The sequence below is a fragment of the Triturus cristatus genome, chromosome 7 (genome assembly GCF_964204655.1).
Source record: "Triturus cristatus chromosome 7, aTriCri1.1, whole genome shotgun sequence".
Classification (NCBI taxonomy): domain Eukaryota; kingdom Metazoa; phylum Chordata; class Amphibia; order Caudata; family Salamandridae; genus Triturus; species Triturus cristatus.
In genome coordinates, this window is record NC_140590.1 from 116,538,730 (window position 1) to 116,553,629 (window position 14,900).

Genomic DNA, 14,900 nt, shown 5'->3' on the forward strand with positions numbered 1-14,900 from the left:
CTGACGTGCACGCCATCGCGTGTCACGTCAGGGATGATATCGCGACACTACATTCCTCCCCAACACACAAAACAAAAATGCAGTACAACCCCAGATTCGTGACTGCACCCTAAGGTATGGACAACGGGTCTCTCAGTGTCCCTCACTACGGCCCTCAGCATCTGCAGCCTAAAATTGCAACAACAAAAACTTAAACAGTCTTACTTGACGTAGTCTCTTAACCGGCAGGAGGGCGCAGGGTGCGGCCTCAGGTCATAGCGCACTCCGCCACGGTCCACCGCAACGTCCTGACCTCCACTCCCGGAGTCACCATCGGCGCCATTCTCTCCAGTCTCGGGCACGCCAGCTGCTTCGGGTGGCAAGGTCTCTGACTAGTGCAGCGTAGTGTCACGTCCTTGACCTGTGGACTCTGCTCCTCCACACGCCTGGCCCTCAGGTTCTAAGAGTCTCTCTTCTCGCGGCATGTCCCTCATGGCCCTGTCCTGGCGTCGTTCATCCACTCCGGAGGGCACTGGAACTTTCTTGAAGTACGAGACATTCCTCGTTATCTTTTCAGCACCTTTCCGGGCTGTCACGCACGTGCCTCTGACTTTCTCCACAGTCCAGGGCTGAGGTTCAAAGTTCAAACGAAACTTGCCCCCGGGCATCCGATTGCGGATCAATACATTGTCACCTGGGGCTATTGGCGAGGACACCGCCCTCCGGCGGGCGTCGGCTTGAGCAAACGCTCCACGTCGACGAGCATCAATGGCACTGTCATTGGGAGTTTCGGGCTTCCATTCTGGGTGATGCGGTATGGAGTCGGTGACAATCCGCCCCATTAGCAGGTGCGCGGGGGCTACTCCCGTAATTGAGTGAGGCGTTTGGCGATAGCTGCGGAGAAATGTGAAGATGGCAAGTTCCACAGACTGGCTCTTTTCGTGGGCAATCCGTATCACTTTATTGAGTGTCCTCATGAAGCGTTCAGCTTCTCCGTTCGCTTGAGGCCATCGGGGGGTGATTCGCCGGTGGTGAACTCCGAGAGCCTGTAGGTACGCCGCGAAGTCTTGGCTCTGAAAAGGTGACCCATTGTCGGTTCTGATCTCCTTGACGATACCATGGGTTGCCATGATTTTCTCGAGCTTCGGGATTACTTCCTGAGCACTCAGAACAGTCAGTATTTTCACCTCCGGATACTTGGAGTGATCATCTATGGCCACCAAGGTGTGCCGTCCGTCTGGCAGGCTGCCAAAATCGACGCTGATCTTCGACCAGGGCCTCCTCGGGCGAGGCTCCATCACCACGGGGGCTGGCCGGGGCATTTCACCGGCTAGCTGACACGCCTGGCATTCTCGAACGGTGGCCTCCACAATTTCGTCCATGAGAGGGAACCATACTTTGGTTCGGAGCCTTGACTTGGTCTTGACCATGCCCTGGTGACCGATGTGGGCCAGATCCACCACTCTCTGGGTGAGAGACGTCGGTATGACCAGCCGGTGGCCTCTCAGCAAACATCCTGTGTCGTCTTCCGTCAGTTCTGTCCTTACATGGTACAGGCTCTCCATTATTTGCTTCGCCTGAGGCGTCAGGTTCTTCCACTCCTCTCTGGCGCGGGTCCAGTTGTTGTCTCGGACCGCCACTCTTGCTCTTTGTAGGCACTCATCTTCACTGGTGGCCTGAGACAGGCTAGCCATGGACACTGGCCGGGGGCATGACCGCGCCGAGACGCACCGGACATACTCCTCTGTTTCTGCCGCCTCCTTTATTTCTTTTGGAGTTGCTGTGCGAGGGTGGCGAGATAGGTAGTCCGCCGGGTTTCGCGCACCCGGCTGATACTCAATCTTGCAGTTGTAGTCCTGCAGTTGCAACATCCATTTCTCGATCCTTGGCGGCGGCTTCGTGGAGGTGCCCGCAAACAGGGATACCAATGGCTTATGGTCTGTGGTCACAACAAAGGGTTTGCCGTAGACATACAGGTGGAAGTGACGACACCCCCAATGAATGGCGATCGCCTCCTTTTCTATTTGGGAGTATCTCTGCTCCGTCTCAGTGAGTGACCGGCTGGCAAAGGCCACCGGGGCCCACTCCTCGGCATTTGTCTTTCGTTGCAGCAGGACCGCGCCCAGCCCGACGGGACCGGCATCGACAGCGATCTGTGTCAGCTTGGCCGGGTCGAAGAAGGCCAGCGTCGTGGCTTCTGAGAGTGCTTGTTTGACTTCCTCAAATGCCCGATTCTGGTCACTGTTCCATGTCCAGGGGGTTGACTCCTTTGTGAGTTCTCTCAGTGGCGCCGTGAGGTTCGCTAGATCCTTGATGAACCTGCCACAGTAGTTCACCATTCCTAGAAAACTCCTCACCTCCGTGACATTTGCAGGCGCGGCTGCCTCCTTGATATCCTTAACCTTGTCCGGATCCGGGTTGACGCCATCAGCTGAGAAAATGTAGCCGAAGAACTGGATCTTCCGGCACAGGAATTCGCACTTCTCCCGATGTAGTGTGAGGGCTGCGTCTCGTATGCGTCGTAGTACCTGCACCAGTCTCTCGTTGTGTTCCGCTACGGTCGTGGCATGGACTATGATGTCATCGCTGACGTTGATCGCTCCGGGGATTCCTGCGATCAGTTCTTGTATTACGTTCTGGAACACCTCCGCAGCGCTCGACACCCCGAAGCTCAGCCTCGTGTACCGCCTCAGACCTACATGGGTGGAGAACGTGGTTATGTTCCGGGATGCTTCGTCCAGAACTAATTGGTGATATCCCGAGCGTAAGTCCAGCTTTGAGAACCACTTGGCGCCGGCCATCTCCCCGACGATGTCATCGATGGTCGGGGTGATGTGCCGCTCCCTTTTGATGGCCGCGTTGGGGAGCCTCATGTCCACGCATATTCTGACAGCGCCTGGCTGCTTGGGTTTCTTCGCCACGACAATCGGCGACACCCACGGGGTCGGTCCGGATACTTTCTCAATGATCCCGGCTGCCTCTAGCTTCTTCAATTCCGCCTCCAACAGTGGCCTGAGGTGGAATGCTATGCAGCGATGTCGGAGGGCTATCGGCTGGACAGTGGGATCGATATGCAGATGGACCTCTTTTCCCCGGAACTTGCCTATCCCTTGAAAGATTTCCTCGAACTCCTCCAGGGTGTGGTGTACTGATTCTTGGTGTACCCCAAACGCGAAGGTGACCACTCCCAGATCTTCGGCCGCCCAACAGCCCAGGAGCATGCCTTGCCCGTCTTCGGTGACGTAGATATTCGACGTGATTGACCTTGTCCCGTGGGATATCACCGTTCTGAATTTTCCTCGTACCTTTAACGGTTCCTCCTGTCCATAGGCTAACACCGTGATTGTCGAGGGCTGGAGCGTGGGCTGTGGGCGCATGGATTTGTGCATCGCGGCAGCCATGATATTGATGCTGGCTCCTGTGTCTACCACTGTCGTGACTTCTTGTGACCCTACTCGGACGCTGCATTGCGGCAGTCTCCTAGCCCGGCGGGCCGCCGTGCCTACCATGTGCACCCGGTGTATGACTTTTTCTTCCTCTTCATCGTCGTCCATGTCGCTGGCCCCCGGACCTCCTTCTTCGACCGTGTTAACGGCTTGGCGGGGCTTTTGGAAACCCTTCGATCGGCACACTTTCTCAAAGTGGTTGAAGCGTCCACACCCTCTGCACTTGGTCCCTCGCGCTGGGCACTCCGACGGGGTGTGGGGCGAGCCACCGCAGTACCCACAGGACTTTGGTTGTTCTTGAGCAGCCGGGCCTGGCCTTCGTCGTGGCCACCTCTGTTTGGGCTTGACTGCCACGGCGTTGACCGGCTCGGTCTTTACTGGCACTTGCAGGGCCGCCTCCATGTGCGCATCGCGCGCCTTGGACAGCTCCTTCGTTCGGCCGATCGTCAGGATGTCAACTAGGGGCTTACCGGATTCTTCCAAGATCCTATCCCTCAGCTTGGCGGACGCACACCCTTGTATTATCTGGCCTCTTATCTCCTCCGTCTCGTCCCGAAACCCGCAGGTGGCCGCTAAGTTCTTTAGACGAGCGTAGAATTTGTCAAGCGACTCCTCCGGCGATTGGCGCGCCTGGCGAAATCTGAAGCGTTCATAGTCGCAGTTTGCCATTGGCTCAAAGTATTCGTTGAGCGCTGCTATGAGTGTCGTGTGCGTCTTGGGAGTGGCTTCCGCGAGCGTCTTCACTATATTGTGAATTTCTTTCCCACCTAGGTGAATTATCATTGCGCGCTTTTGATCTCTGTGGACCTTCGTGGCCTCGAAGAAGATGCGCACTCTGTCCTCCCAGTCTCTCCATCGGGCCGCTACCGTCGATGGGGACCCCTCGACAGAGAAGGGCTCTATTGGCGGGATTGTCGCCATGCTGCACGTGCGCGGCTTGCGCGGGGTTGGACCTTCCTCTCACGTGTGTTCTAGCGCTGGGCGAGACCTTCTGGCACGTGCGTGGCTGGCACTGGGCTAGACCTCCTGCTCCCGTGCGCTCTAGCGCTAGGCGAGACCTTCTCTCTTGGGCAGTGCAGATTCCCCGGGGGGGTGCTCCAGGACCGCAGGGGGGGGCGTGGGCCAGCCAACTCCTTGTCCCACGAGATTGAGGGCTCATGCAGGCTCAGGGGCACTTGATCCTACCTTCCAGGCTGCTGATGATCAGGGTGACGCTGTGTGTCCCAGCTGTCCTGTTTCCTTTATTTAGAGGCAGGGCACGACAGGCGCTGCGCGCTCCCCAGGTCAGTGGGGCAGGGCACGTGAGGTCGCTGAAACGCGCTGAGGCGCCGCTGCCAGAGAACAACCAGCCAAGACGGAGCGCTCCGGCGCTTCCGCGCACGTCCTTAACGGACCTGCAACGCGGGGACCGCAGCGCGCTCCGGCGGGGCACGAGCACCGCAAGCGAGGAGCGCTGACGGCCGCCACACCAGCCGGACGCGCAGAGCGGGAGCGGGGGCGGGCTCGCACCCTCGTCGCCAAATTGTAGTGTTGCTGGGGGGCCTGTGCTAGTGAGCCCTCAGCGTAGGCCCAACACGTGGGGTTCAATAAATACACGGGACACTGGTGTGGTTTCGTCGTCGTCCCCGCAGCCGTGGCGCTTCTGCCTACGTGCCTGCGTGACGTCGTATTTATTGGGGAAACTCCAACCAACGTACCCTGACGTGCACGCCATCGCGTGTCACGTCAGGGATGATATCGCGACACTACACCTATGTCTTTGCAGTACGACACCGAAAAGGGACAGAAAATGGTAGCGCCGACTTCCTCTCCCGCATGTTTCCTCTCCCAGAGCGGGAAAGGTCTAGTGGTGGGGTATGTTACCGGGCCCCCCTCGCCGGTGGTAATACCGGAACAATGGATGAATGGTGGCGTGTTCATGAAAACAGGAATCCTCTCCTTTCTTCGCAGAAAGAGGATTTCCCTGACTGGTTCATTTCACGGGACCGGGAGTCTCCCAGTTCTGCGAGTGGTCCCTTTAAGTGGGAGTGACTCTCGGAAGACCCCGCCCCCTGTCCACGCATCATCGGCCCTGGTCCTATTGAAGACGAGGTGTGTGAGGAGATGATGGACTGGGGAAGATGCTGGAGGAACGAGAACGCCGAAATCAGAGCCCGCGAGGAGAAGACAAGAACCAAGGGAGAAGAGGCTCCGGTTCTGGTATTGGCAGCCCAGCGAGAGATCCCAGAGGCGTCAGGAGAGCCGGGAGGCCAACGTCCACACTCATCACCCAGCCACGCTCCAGGAGGACCGTGGCTCTCACAGGTGCGTGCATGGTTTGTGGGGTGTGCTGGCAGGCGGGAGAAGGTTGGCAGTGAAAAGCCAAGCTAATTCCCCATGCCCCTGAACCATCCCGACCACCCTCACCTCTCATGTGCACAACCTCCCCTGTAGGAACGCACTGGGTGCCTCATCATTCCCTATCCCCTTCAGTGACGGTAGAAAGATGGAACCCTTTCTCACCAAACGCTCCGTTTGTTCTTTTGTTTTCTTGAGGTGAGCCTAAAGCCTGAAGATATCCCCCACAGAACGCCAGAGCGCCCTGGCAATCAGGAAGAAGATACACCTGTGGATAAGACGTATTATTCATAGATCAAACCCTGGCAACACCATTCCGACTTGTGTACAAAGTAAAAACCTCTGAAACCCCTTTTGTTGTGGACCTCACTCCTTCAACCCACTCACAGTAAGCTAATGCTGCAGGTAGTGCCAGATGTCCCAGGCCTTAGGCCGGGTGGCACAGCACACCCCTTTTGGCTCTCAGTGTAAACTTCTTGGGTGGACCCAGCACTGGGTAAGCTAATGCTGCAGGTAGCGCCCAGATGCCACAGGCCGTAGGCAGGGTGGCACACCCCTCGTGGCTCTGAATGTATCGGTAGCTGGGCTGGCGCTGAAGCTGGCAGGGTGAGTGCTGCCAGGGATGCATTGCATTCCCTCCATGGGAGGCCCTCTCTTGTGGTGACATTCTTGCTGCTGCCTTTTCCTCTACCATGGATTGGGGCTATCTGTTGGGTATCGAGGCGCTAGTGAGTGTTGTAGAAGTACAAACACTCTTTCATTGAGAGGCTACAGAGTTTGGCACTACTCTTGCCTCACACTTGAATCCTGGCATCACACATATGGTTCAGCCATCGAGGACACTGCTCAGGCACAGAAACATCAATCTGAATATTGCCCCAGGTTTTTATGCGCTGTTGTATCATCCCACCTTCCTTGGCGAGGGCTTATAAAGCTATTAGAACATTTTACCGTTTGTGGAACACATGAAGTAATTAAACAATAAGTGATAGATGAACAATATTGGCAATTAGGATAGCAAGCCTACAGCTTTGCCTTCAATAGAGCTCATAGCATCCCAATGCTCCAGAGGGCATTATTGTTAGATAACTGCCTGCCTCCCAAGCGGCGTGTTCCTTGCTGAAGACTAGTATGCACAACAAAGGGGTGAAGGGAAATTATTTCAAACCTAATGCGTTCTAGGACATTCGTTCATGCTGGGAGGACATACTGTGAGGGAGTAACTGTGGTTTAGGAAACCCCTCTGGGTTTAGCTTAAAGAAGCTATCATGAACTGTGCTAAGTTGCCTAATGTACCTGCAGGCAACCTGGGTTGTGTCTGTACATATACAATGTTTGTATAGAGCAAACCTAGCCAAAGGTAGTATAGGGCTGTACAGCGTCAAGGGCAAGGAAACTGCCAGCAAGAGTTGTGCAAGGTTACTACATCATGATGTAATTGTGGACGGGGTTGGGGCATTCCTGCTGGATATGTAGATGTTGGTCCAGATCCTGGGTGCGTGCATGCATGGAGAAAGCCTTTTATCTTGTTATTTGGTTTTCGCCTGACAAACTGTGCAGGGTCTCTGTTGCAAGACATATTGTGGCTTACAAAGGACATACAGGAGCTTAGAGCCCTCCCATTGCTTACCATTGGTTGGCGTTCCTGTCACTTTCATTTGCCTGCTTCTGTTTCATGTCCCGGCCTGTCAATCTTGTTTCTATCACTGCCTCTGCTAATGCTTGCTCCTTTTTAGGGCGAGCCTGGGCAGCGCATGCGCTTCTCTGAGAGGCATGCTCTATTGAGGTAGGGACTTGAAGCTCCACCCACTCTACGCCCATATTTTTCATTGGCTTTTGTCATTATCTACTGTAAACTGTGGCTGTTCATTGGTCAAAAGGCTTAGTAGTCCCGCCTTAGCACCTCCTTGTCTCATTTTGTAACCTACCATGGCGACACCCCCTGGTACATGTTTTGTTACTCTGGAGGCTTTAAGTACAGCCTCCGAGCACTATTTCATTTAATGGTTTTAACATCCCTGCTGTTGCAGGCAGGACATGCTTTCTCGCAACACTTTATTATTATTATTTTTTTACATAGTATGACATGCCACTCTGATAGTGGTGAACGTGCTTTTGCTTTATTTGCTGCACCAAACGCGGCCGCATGTTATTTTTTTACTATTTATTAAATTCTTTTTTTTAATTGCCCCATGCTCCACTTACACTTTAATGGCAGCCGCGCCACTTAACTTAAACGAGCCGAGTCTAAGGAAGCTAACTCATAGTCTGTCCCTGTGGGTATGGTTCCATGTACTTTGAGATAGTTGTTTCATACATTGACAACCCATGAACACAATTGTAGAGGCAGGGTATGCCAAGTACCTATATACATGGAGGCAGCAAGTGCATTAACTCACTGAGCTATTTTGCTGGACTAGGTGCCCACTTTCTCGGTTCCTGCAGGTGTATTGCCAAACATGTTTGTTGGACTTGGCCCTTTTTGCAGGGTCATCCCTGAACTTTTTGCCTTCCCCCCTAGTCTTTTTTCTGACCTGGTGTTGGTGGTTTTATGGCTCTGGGCACTTTAGCACTGCTGTCCAGTGTAAAGTGTTTGTGCTCTCTGTGGTAAACATAGCAAGATTGGTCTACACCTGTTTAGCGTATTTAATGTACCTGTCAGTCCCTTGTAAAGTGGTATCTCGGATACCCAGGGCTAGTAAATTAAATGCTACTGGTGGGCTTGCAGCGCTGATTGCACCACCCACCAAAGTAGCCTTTTAAACCTGTCCCAGGCCTCTGCCATTGCCGGGCCTGTGCGCACTGTGTTACTTCCGCTGTGACGTGGCACCTAAAGTGTGTGCCACGTCTGTGAACTCCCTTTTACTGCATGTCAGTCACCCCTAAGGTAGGCCCTAGCTAGCCCTATGGGCAAGGTGCATTGTAGGTAAAAGGTAGGACATGTACCTTAAGTGTGTGACATGTCCTAGTAGTGACAAACAGCCATTTTGGATTCTCACTGCCGTGAGGCTGCACTCTCATAGGAATGCATTGGGTATTCCCTGATAAGTGTTTCAGTGGTAATTCCTGATATGAGAGGAGCAGCGTGGTCAAGTTTGGTATGTTTGGAATAGTAATAATAAATGCTGCGCAGATTTATTTTCACTAATTTAGAAATGCCACTTTGAGAAGTTGGCATTTGTGTGTGCTATGTGTCTGCTGCCTGATGTGTATTGCATGTCTGGCTTTGGAGTGACAGGGGCTGGTGAGGTGTGTGGCTCCAGGGAGGGCAGGGTTAGTCAGCGCTAGGCTGAATAGGAGATCTGGATTTGCAGTAGTGGGAGGAGTAGTCCTCTGACCCTGAATAGGTCTGTGCCTGTCTGGGTAAGTGCTGGCTTCGCCCCCCTGTGATGTGTCTGATGACAGAGCCCAACCTGACAAAGGAGGGTGGGAGCACTGTATACAAAGTGCTCCAATACCCCAGAACCCGTTGATACTGATTCCCCAAGCCCTTGGCCAGGGTAGAACAAAACCCAAACCCTATATAAGTATTGGGTCTGTGACCCCATGTAAGGTGTGCTTTCTGGTGCTTACTTGCAGGCGGCAGACTGCCAGGAGAAACCGCCGTTGGGGATTAACTTGCTGCCCTGCTAGGCAGCTGAGAGGTCTGCTGGCCTTGGAGCCCTAGCGTGCTGGCCTGCCTGCTGTTTTTCGTTGCCCATCTAAAAAGCTCCAGCGTGAGAGGAGTGTGTGGGCTCTGCAGCACTGGGCTGCCAGAGCGTCCTGAGGGAATCCCAGTGTGGGGATTCCCCTGCACGGCATAAGAGTAAGGCGGGAGCCTACCCCGCAGTTTTGTGCACCTCCAAATGGAGTCATCACTCCATGGCGAGTGATATGCCGGGCGGAGCTCCCGTATGCCAGGGAGACCCCCGTGTTTTGCCCAGGAAGAGGAACGGGAGACCACCCCGCATCTTTGCGTGCTGAACAAGGCCGCCGTACTGCGAGCGACGACCCGGAACTCTGCCTGGTTGTAGGCGGGGCCAGGAAGAGGAAGTGCCAGCCGGAAGACAGGCAGAGTTTTGCCTGAAGGAGGGCAGGAGCCTACCCCGCCTCCGTGAGCATAAGCGGAGAGGGCCACAGAGCTTACAGTCCGGTGGGAGCCAACCCCGCGTGCATCTCACGTGGGAGAACAAGACCGGTGTTGAAGAGGACCAGAGCCTCACGGGCTCCCTATGCTGGTCCCAGGTGCCAAAGAGGAAGACCGGAGGAGTCTACCAAGAGCCTGGTGAGTGAGGGCTGAGCTGTTGCCTTGTTCGTGCTCCCGGGGCACAGTTGGTTCCAGTGCTTGCTGCTTTCCTCAGCTGCAGCTGCAACGGCTGGGTGATTCCTTGTTGGGCCAGTTTGGAGGCCTTATTTGATAAAGGGTTACAACAAACAAATGATGGACGGAATGCTGACAATGCAGACATTCTCCCCCAGTCAAGAGATCTGGGTTAAATCCATCGTTCTTTTGCCCACTACGCCACCCCAGTTCAGACATGGCCATATGCAAATCAGTCTTGACCCTGTGCCTCATGGGAACAGTCCAGCCCGAACTGCCAAGCCATGTCTTCCCTGGACCGGAATCAAGCATCCTAGGACCGGTTTCTGGCTATCAGCCGTCATCAGCCAGGATAGCTTGACTCCAGTGGCGTAGTGAGCACGGGTCCCACGTCTGGGAATACCCATCCCACTTAGGGCGAAAAGCGTTACAACAAACAAATGATGGACGGAATGCTGACAATGCAGACATTCTCCCCCAGTCAAGAGATCTGGGTTAAATCCATCGTTCTTTTGCCCACTACGCCACCCCAGTTCAGACATGGCCATATGCAAATCAGTCTTGACCCTGTGCCTCATGGGAACAGTCCAGCCCGAACTGCCAAGCCATGTCTTCCCTGGACCGGAATCAAGCATCCTAGGACCGGTTTCTGGCTATCAGCCGTCATCAGCCAGGATAGCTTGACTCCAGTGGCGTAGTGAGCACGGGTCCCACGTCTGGGAATACCCATCCCACTTAGGGCGAAAAGCGTTACAACAAACAAATGATGGACGGAATGCTGACAATGCAGACATTCTCCCCCAGTCAAGAGATCTGGGTTAAATCCATCGTTCTTTTGCCCACTACGCCACCCCAGTTCAGACATGGCCATATGCAAATCAGTCTTGACCCTGTGCCTCATGGGAACAGTCCAGCCCGAACTGCCAAGCCATGTCTTCCCTGGACCGGAATCAAGCATCCTAGGACCGGTTTCTGGCTATCAGCCGTCATCAGCCAGGATAGCTTGACTCCAGTGGCGTAGTGAGCACGGGTCCCACGTCTGGGAATACCCATCCCACTTAGGGCGAAAAGCGTTACAACAAACAAATGATGGACGGAATGCTGACAATGCAGACATTCTCCCCCAGTCAAGAGATCTGGGTTAAATCCATCGTTCTTTTGCCCACTACGCCACCCCAGTTCAGACATGGCCATATGCAAATCAGTCTTGACCCTGTGCCTCATGGGAACAGTCCAGCCCGAACTGCCAAGCCATGTCTTCCCTGGACTGGAATCAAGCATCCTAGGACCGGTTTCTGGCTATCAGCCGTCATCAGCCAGGATAGCTTGACTCCAGTGGCGTAGTGAGCACGGGTCCCACGTCTGGGAATACCCATCCCACTTAGGGCGAAAAGCGTTACAACAAACAAATGATGGACGGAATGCTGACAATGCAGACATTCTCCCCCAGTCAAGAGATCTGGGTTAAATCCATCGTTCTTTTGCCCACTACGCCACCCCAGTTCAGACATGGCCATATGCAAATCAGTCTTGACCCTGTGCCTCATGGGAACAGTCCAGCCCGAACTGCCAAGCCATGTCTTCCCTGGACCGGAATCAAGCATCCTAGGACCGGTTTCTGGCTATCAGCCGTCATCAGCCAGGATAGCTTGACTCCAGTGGCGTAGTGAGCACGGGTCCCACGTCTGGGAATACCCATCCCACTTAGGGCGAAAAGCGTTACAACAAACAAATGATGGACGGAATGCTGACAATGCAGACATTCTCCCCCAGTCAAGAGATCTGGGTTAAATCCATCGTTCTTTTGCCCACTACGCCACCCCAGTTCAGACATGGCCATATGCAAATCAGTCTTGACCCTGTGCCTCATGGGAACAGTCCAGCCCGAACTGCCAAGCCATGTCTTCCCTGGACCGGAATCAAGCCTCCTAGGACCGGTTTCTGGCTATCAGCCGTCATCAGCCAGGATAGCTTGACTCCAGTGGCGTAGTGAGCACGGGTCCCACGTCTAGGAATACCCATCCCACTTAGGGCGAAAAGCGTTACAACAAACAAATGATGGACGGGTAAGTGCTGGCTTGGCAGTTCGGGCTGGACTGTTCCCATGAGGCACAGGGTCAAGACTGATTTGCATATGGCCATGTCTGAACTGGAGTGGTGTGGTGAGCAAAATAACGATGGATTAAACCCGGATCTGTGACTGGGGGTGAATGTTTTGCCATTGTGCAACATTCCGTCCATCATCTTGTATCATTTGATAAAGGAGCATTTTTACGAGAGGAGCCCCGGAAAGGAGGGGCTCCCAAGGTATTTTTTGCTGCAGTTCTCCCCAGCTGCACCGTGAGGTTGTTGGCAGCTGCTGCGTGGGGGCAATTTTGTTACAAGAGTCCCAGAGTGGGGCTTTCAAGGCACTGTAGTGCCAAGGCTGATTTGTCTCAGCTGCACCACGAGAGCGCGGGCAGCTGCAATGATGGGTACATTTCTTTTTGGGGCATCAAAGGAACAAGGGTGAGTTGCACCCTGGCCCCATTTAGTGCCCTGACTTTTGGGACAGAGGGCATTTGGGCCCCAGAGAAGGCCAGTTGCCCTGGGGTCATTTAGTGTCCAGGTGTGGCGTAAGGCCCCCAGGAGATGTGTGCACCTCCCTAGTGTTACTGGGATGCACTGCTGGGTATTAGGATGTATGCCTAATGTGATGCCTAATGCAAATGTCATGCTATGATGTTTATGCCTAATGAGATTGAATAATGTGTGTATGCCTAATGTGATAATGCTGAGTTCATTATTTTACCAGTAGTTACTGGTTGTGTTATTACTTGTGCTTTCTGATGGTTTTGACCGTGGCCTGATTGGCCCGGTCATGTATATAATCCCCTGTCAACTACTACCTGGTGCCAGTTGGCACAGTGTATGTTGTGTGATTATGATTCTAATGTGTTTATGATAACACAAAGGCTATTTTTATATAACTGTGTGTGGAGCTTCTTTTGTAGTGTGCCTAGTGTGTCGCTGCTGTGTGTGTGTGTTGCGCAAAGGCTTTACACATTGCCTCTGGGATAAGCCTGACTGCTCATGCCAAGCTACCAAGGGGGTGAGCAGGGGTTATCTTCAGGGAGTAACTCCCTTGCCCTGACTAGAGTGGTGGTTCTGCCTGGCTTAGGGGAATGCCCTAGCCAACCAGAAATCCCATTTCTAACAATGTTGAAAGGACTTGGATTGTCATGAAGGTTCCAGTAGGCACCAGAGCATGAGGCTGTAAAAGGGAGGAGGAGAGTGTCAGGTGCTTCCGCCAGGATGTGAGAGATGCTTCTGTAGGGCTCCGGCATGGGCAGTAGGAGAGTTTACCAAGCCTGAGATTTTTGTAGCAGTTGAATTCACAAAGTGTGCTACATATCTAACTTACGCCATGTGCAATACCATCTCTCATAGACTTCATTATCACTCTCGTTTGCTTGCTTTTGGTTAGCTGCCATGCCAGAGGATTCATTCCTCTTCATATGTTTGTTGCACCCCTAGAGTATGTATGCAGTACTTGTGTCCTTCCACTGATCATTTCTAGGTGCTACTTTTTTCACTGTATTAAAGCATTCTACGAGAAGGCCTGCTTTTAATCTATCTCCCTTGTGTACTTCTCACTCCTCCCTATTCCTCCCACCTTCTGCTGCCACTAGCAACAGCACTCACACACCTTCACACTACCTACAATACTTGCACATCCTTCATAAACTAACAGTCTCACACTCACTCAAGCACTCTCACACACCCTTCACAGACATCACTCTCACACACCTCAAAATCTAACAGTAGGTAGTACTCTCACACCAGGACATCCTTTCACTTCCCTCAAATGCTGGCAGTCAGACACTACCAGAAACACCGTCATATCCCTCACGGACTAGGAGCTAAGCCAACATGTCTGGCAAAGGCTCTTTATCTAAAGCACCATCCTCCAGCCGGTATTCGTAATGCCTCAGTATAGTAAAGCGCTGACACAAACTATGCAGAACGCAAATCGTAGCAGTTTATAAAGCGCCAATACTACAGAGGAGCCAGAATGGAAACCCACTCCCGCCTCACCCATGGTGCCAGCTTTGATTGCTGTGAGACTTCTTTTTATCTTTTTACACTGCACAGTGGTCTTGCATTATGTGATCACGGGCTGGTTAGAGGTAGTGCCTTCATGTCACAGACTATCTGCAAGGCGGTGTGGCTTCCTGTTTACTGGTAGATTAAATGCCAATGTCAGCAAGCTCGGCGGAGGGCCCTGGGCTGGGGGGGGGGGGGAGCAGGAACGGTGCTCGCGATAAATACCACCAATACCACCACCACCAGTACCAATACCACCACCAATACCAATGCCACCACCACCAATACCAATACCACTACCAATACCACCACTACCACCAATACCACAACCAATACCAATACCACCACCACCAATACCACTACCACCACCACCAATACCACAACCACTACCAATACCATCACCAATACCACCACCACCAATACCACCAGTACACCACCACCAACACCACCACCATCACCAATACCACCAATGTTTTAAAACCCAAAACATAAATAAAAGGCATTATCATTTACAATGTCAATAGCTCAAACTCGCGTCAATGCGAGACCTGATGCATTGCAAATGCTTGTTTGTGTTGACTTCACTTACACCTCAAGTGGTATCATATATGTCTCTTTTCTCATCACATACCTATCGTATTTTTTCTTTTGCAGACTCCATCGACAATACAGAAAATAATACCAAGGCCCCGTCGGTCCAGGGTATAGTATTAAAGGTTATATTCAATAAGGCATGGGCATAATGTGTTCTA

General features: G+C 53.0%; 1 protein-coding gene across 2 annotated transcripts in view; it reads left to right on the forward strand.

The window, feature by feature from the left end:
* LOC146808977 (sialic acid-binding Ig-like lectin 14) overlaps positions 1-14,900 on the forward strand; it is a 305,142-nt gene that overhangs the window by 189,118 nt on the left and 101,124 nt on the right. Inside the window, exon 5 of one of the 2 annotated variants that reach the window (XM_085615775.1) lies at positions 14,803-14,850. The exons of the other annotated variant lie outside the window; for it this stretch is intronic. Coding sequence (XP_085471901.1) covers positions 14,803-14,850 — 48 coding nt within the window. The remainder of the gene's footprint in view (positions 1-14,802; positions 14,851-14,900) is intronic. 2 annotated transcript variants of the gene reach the window in all.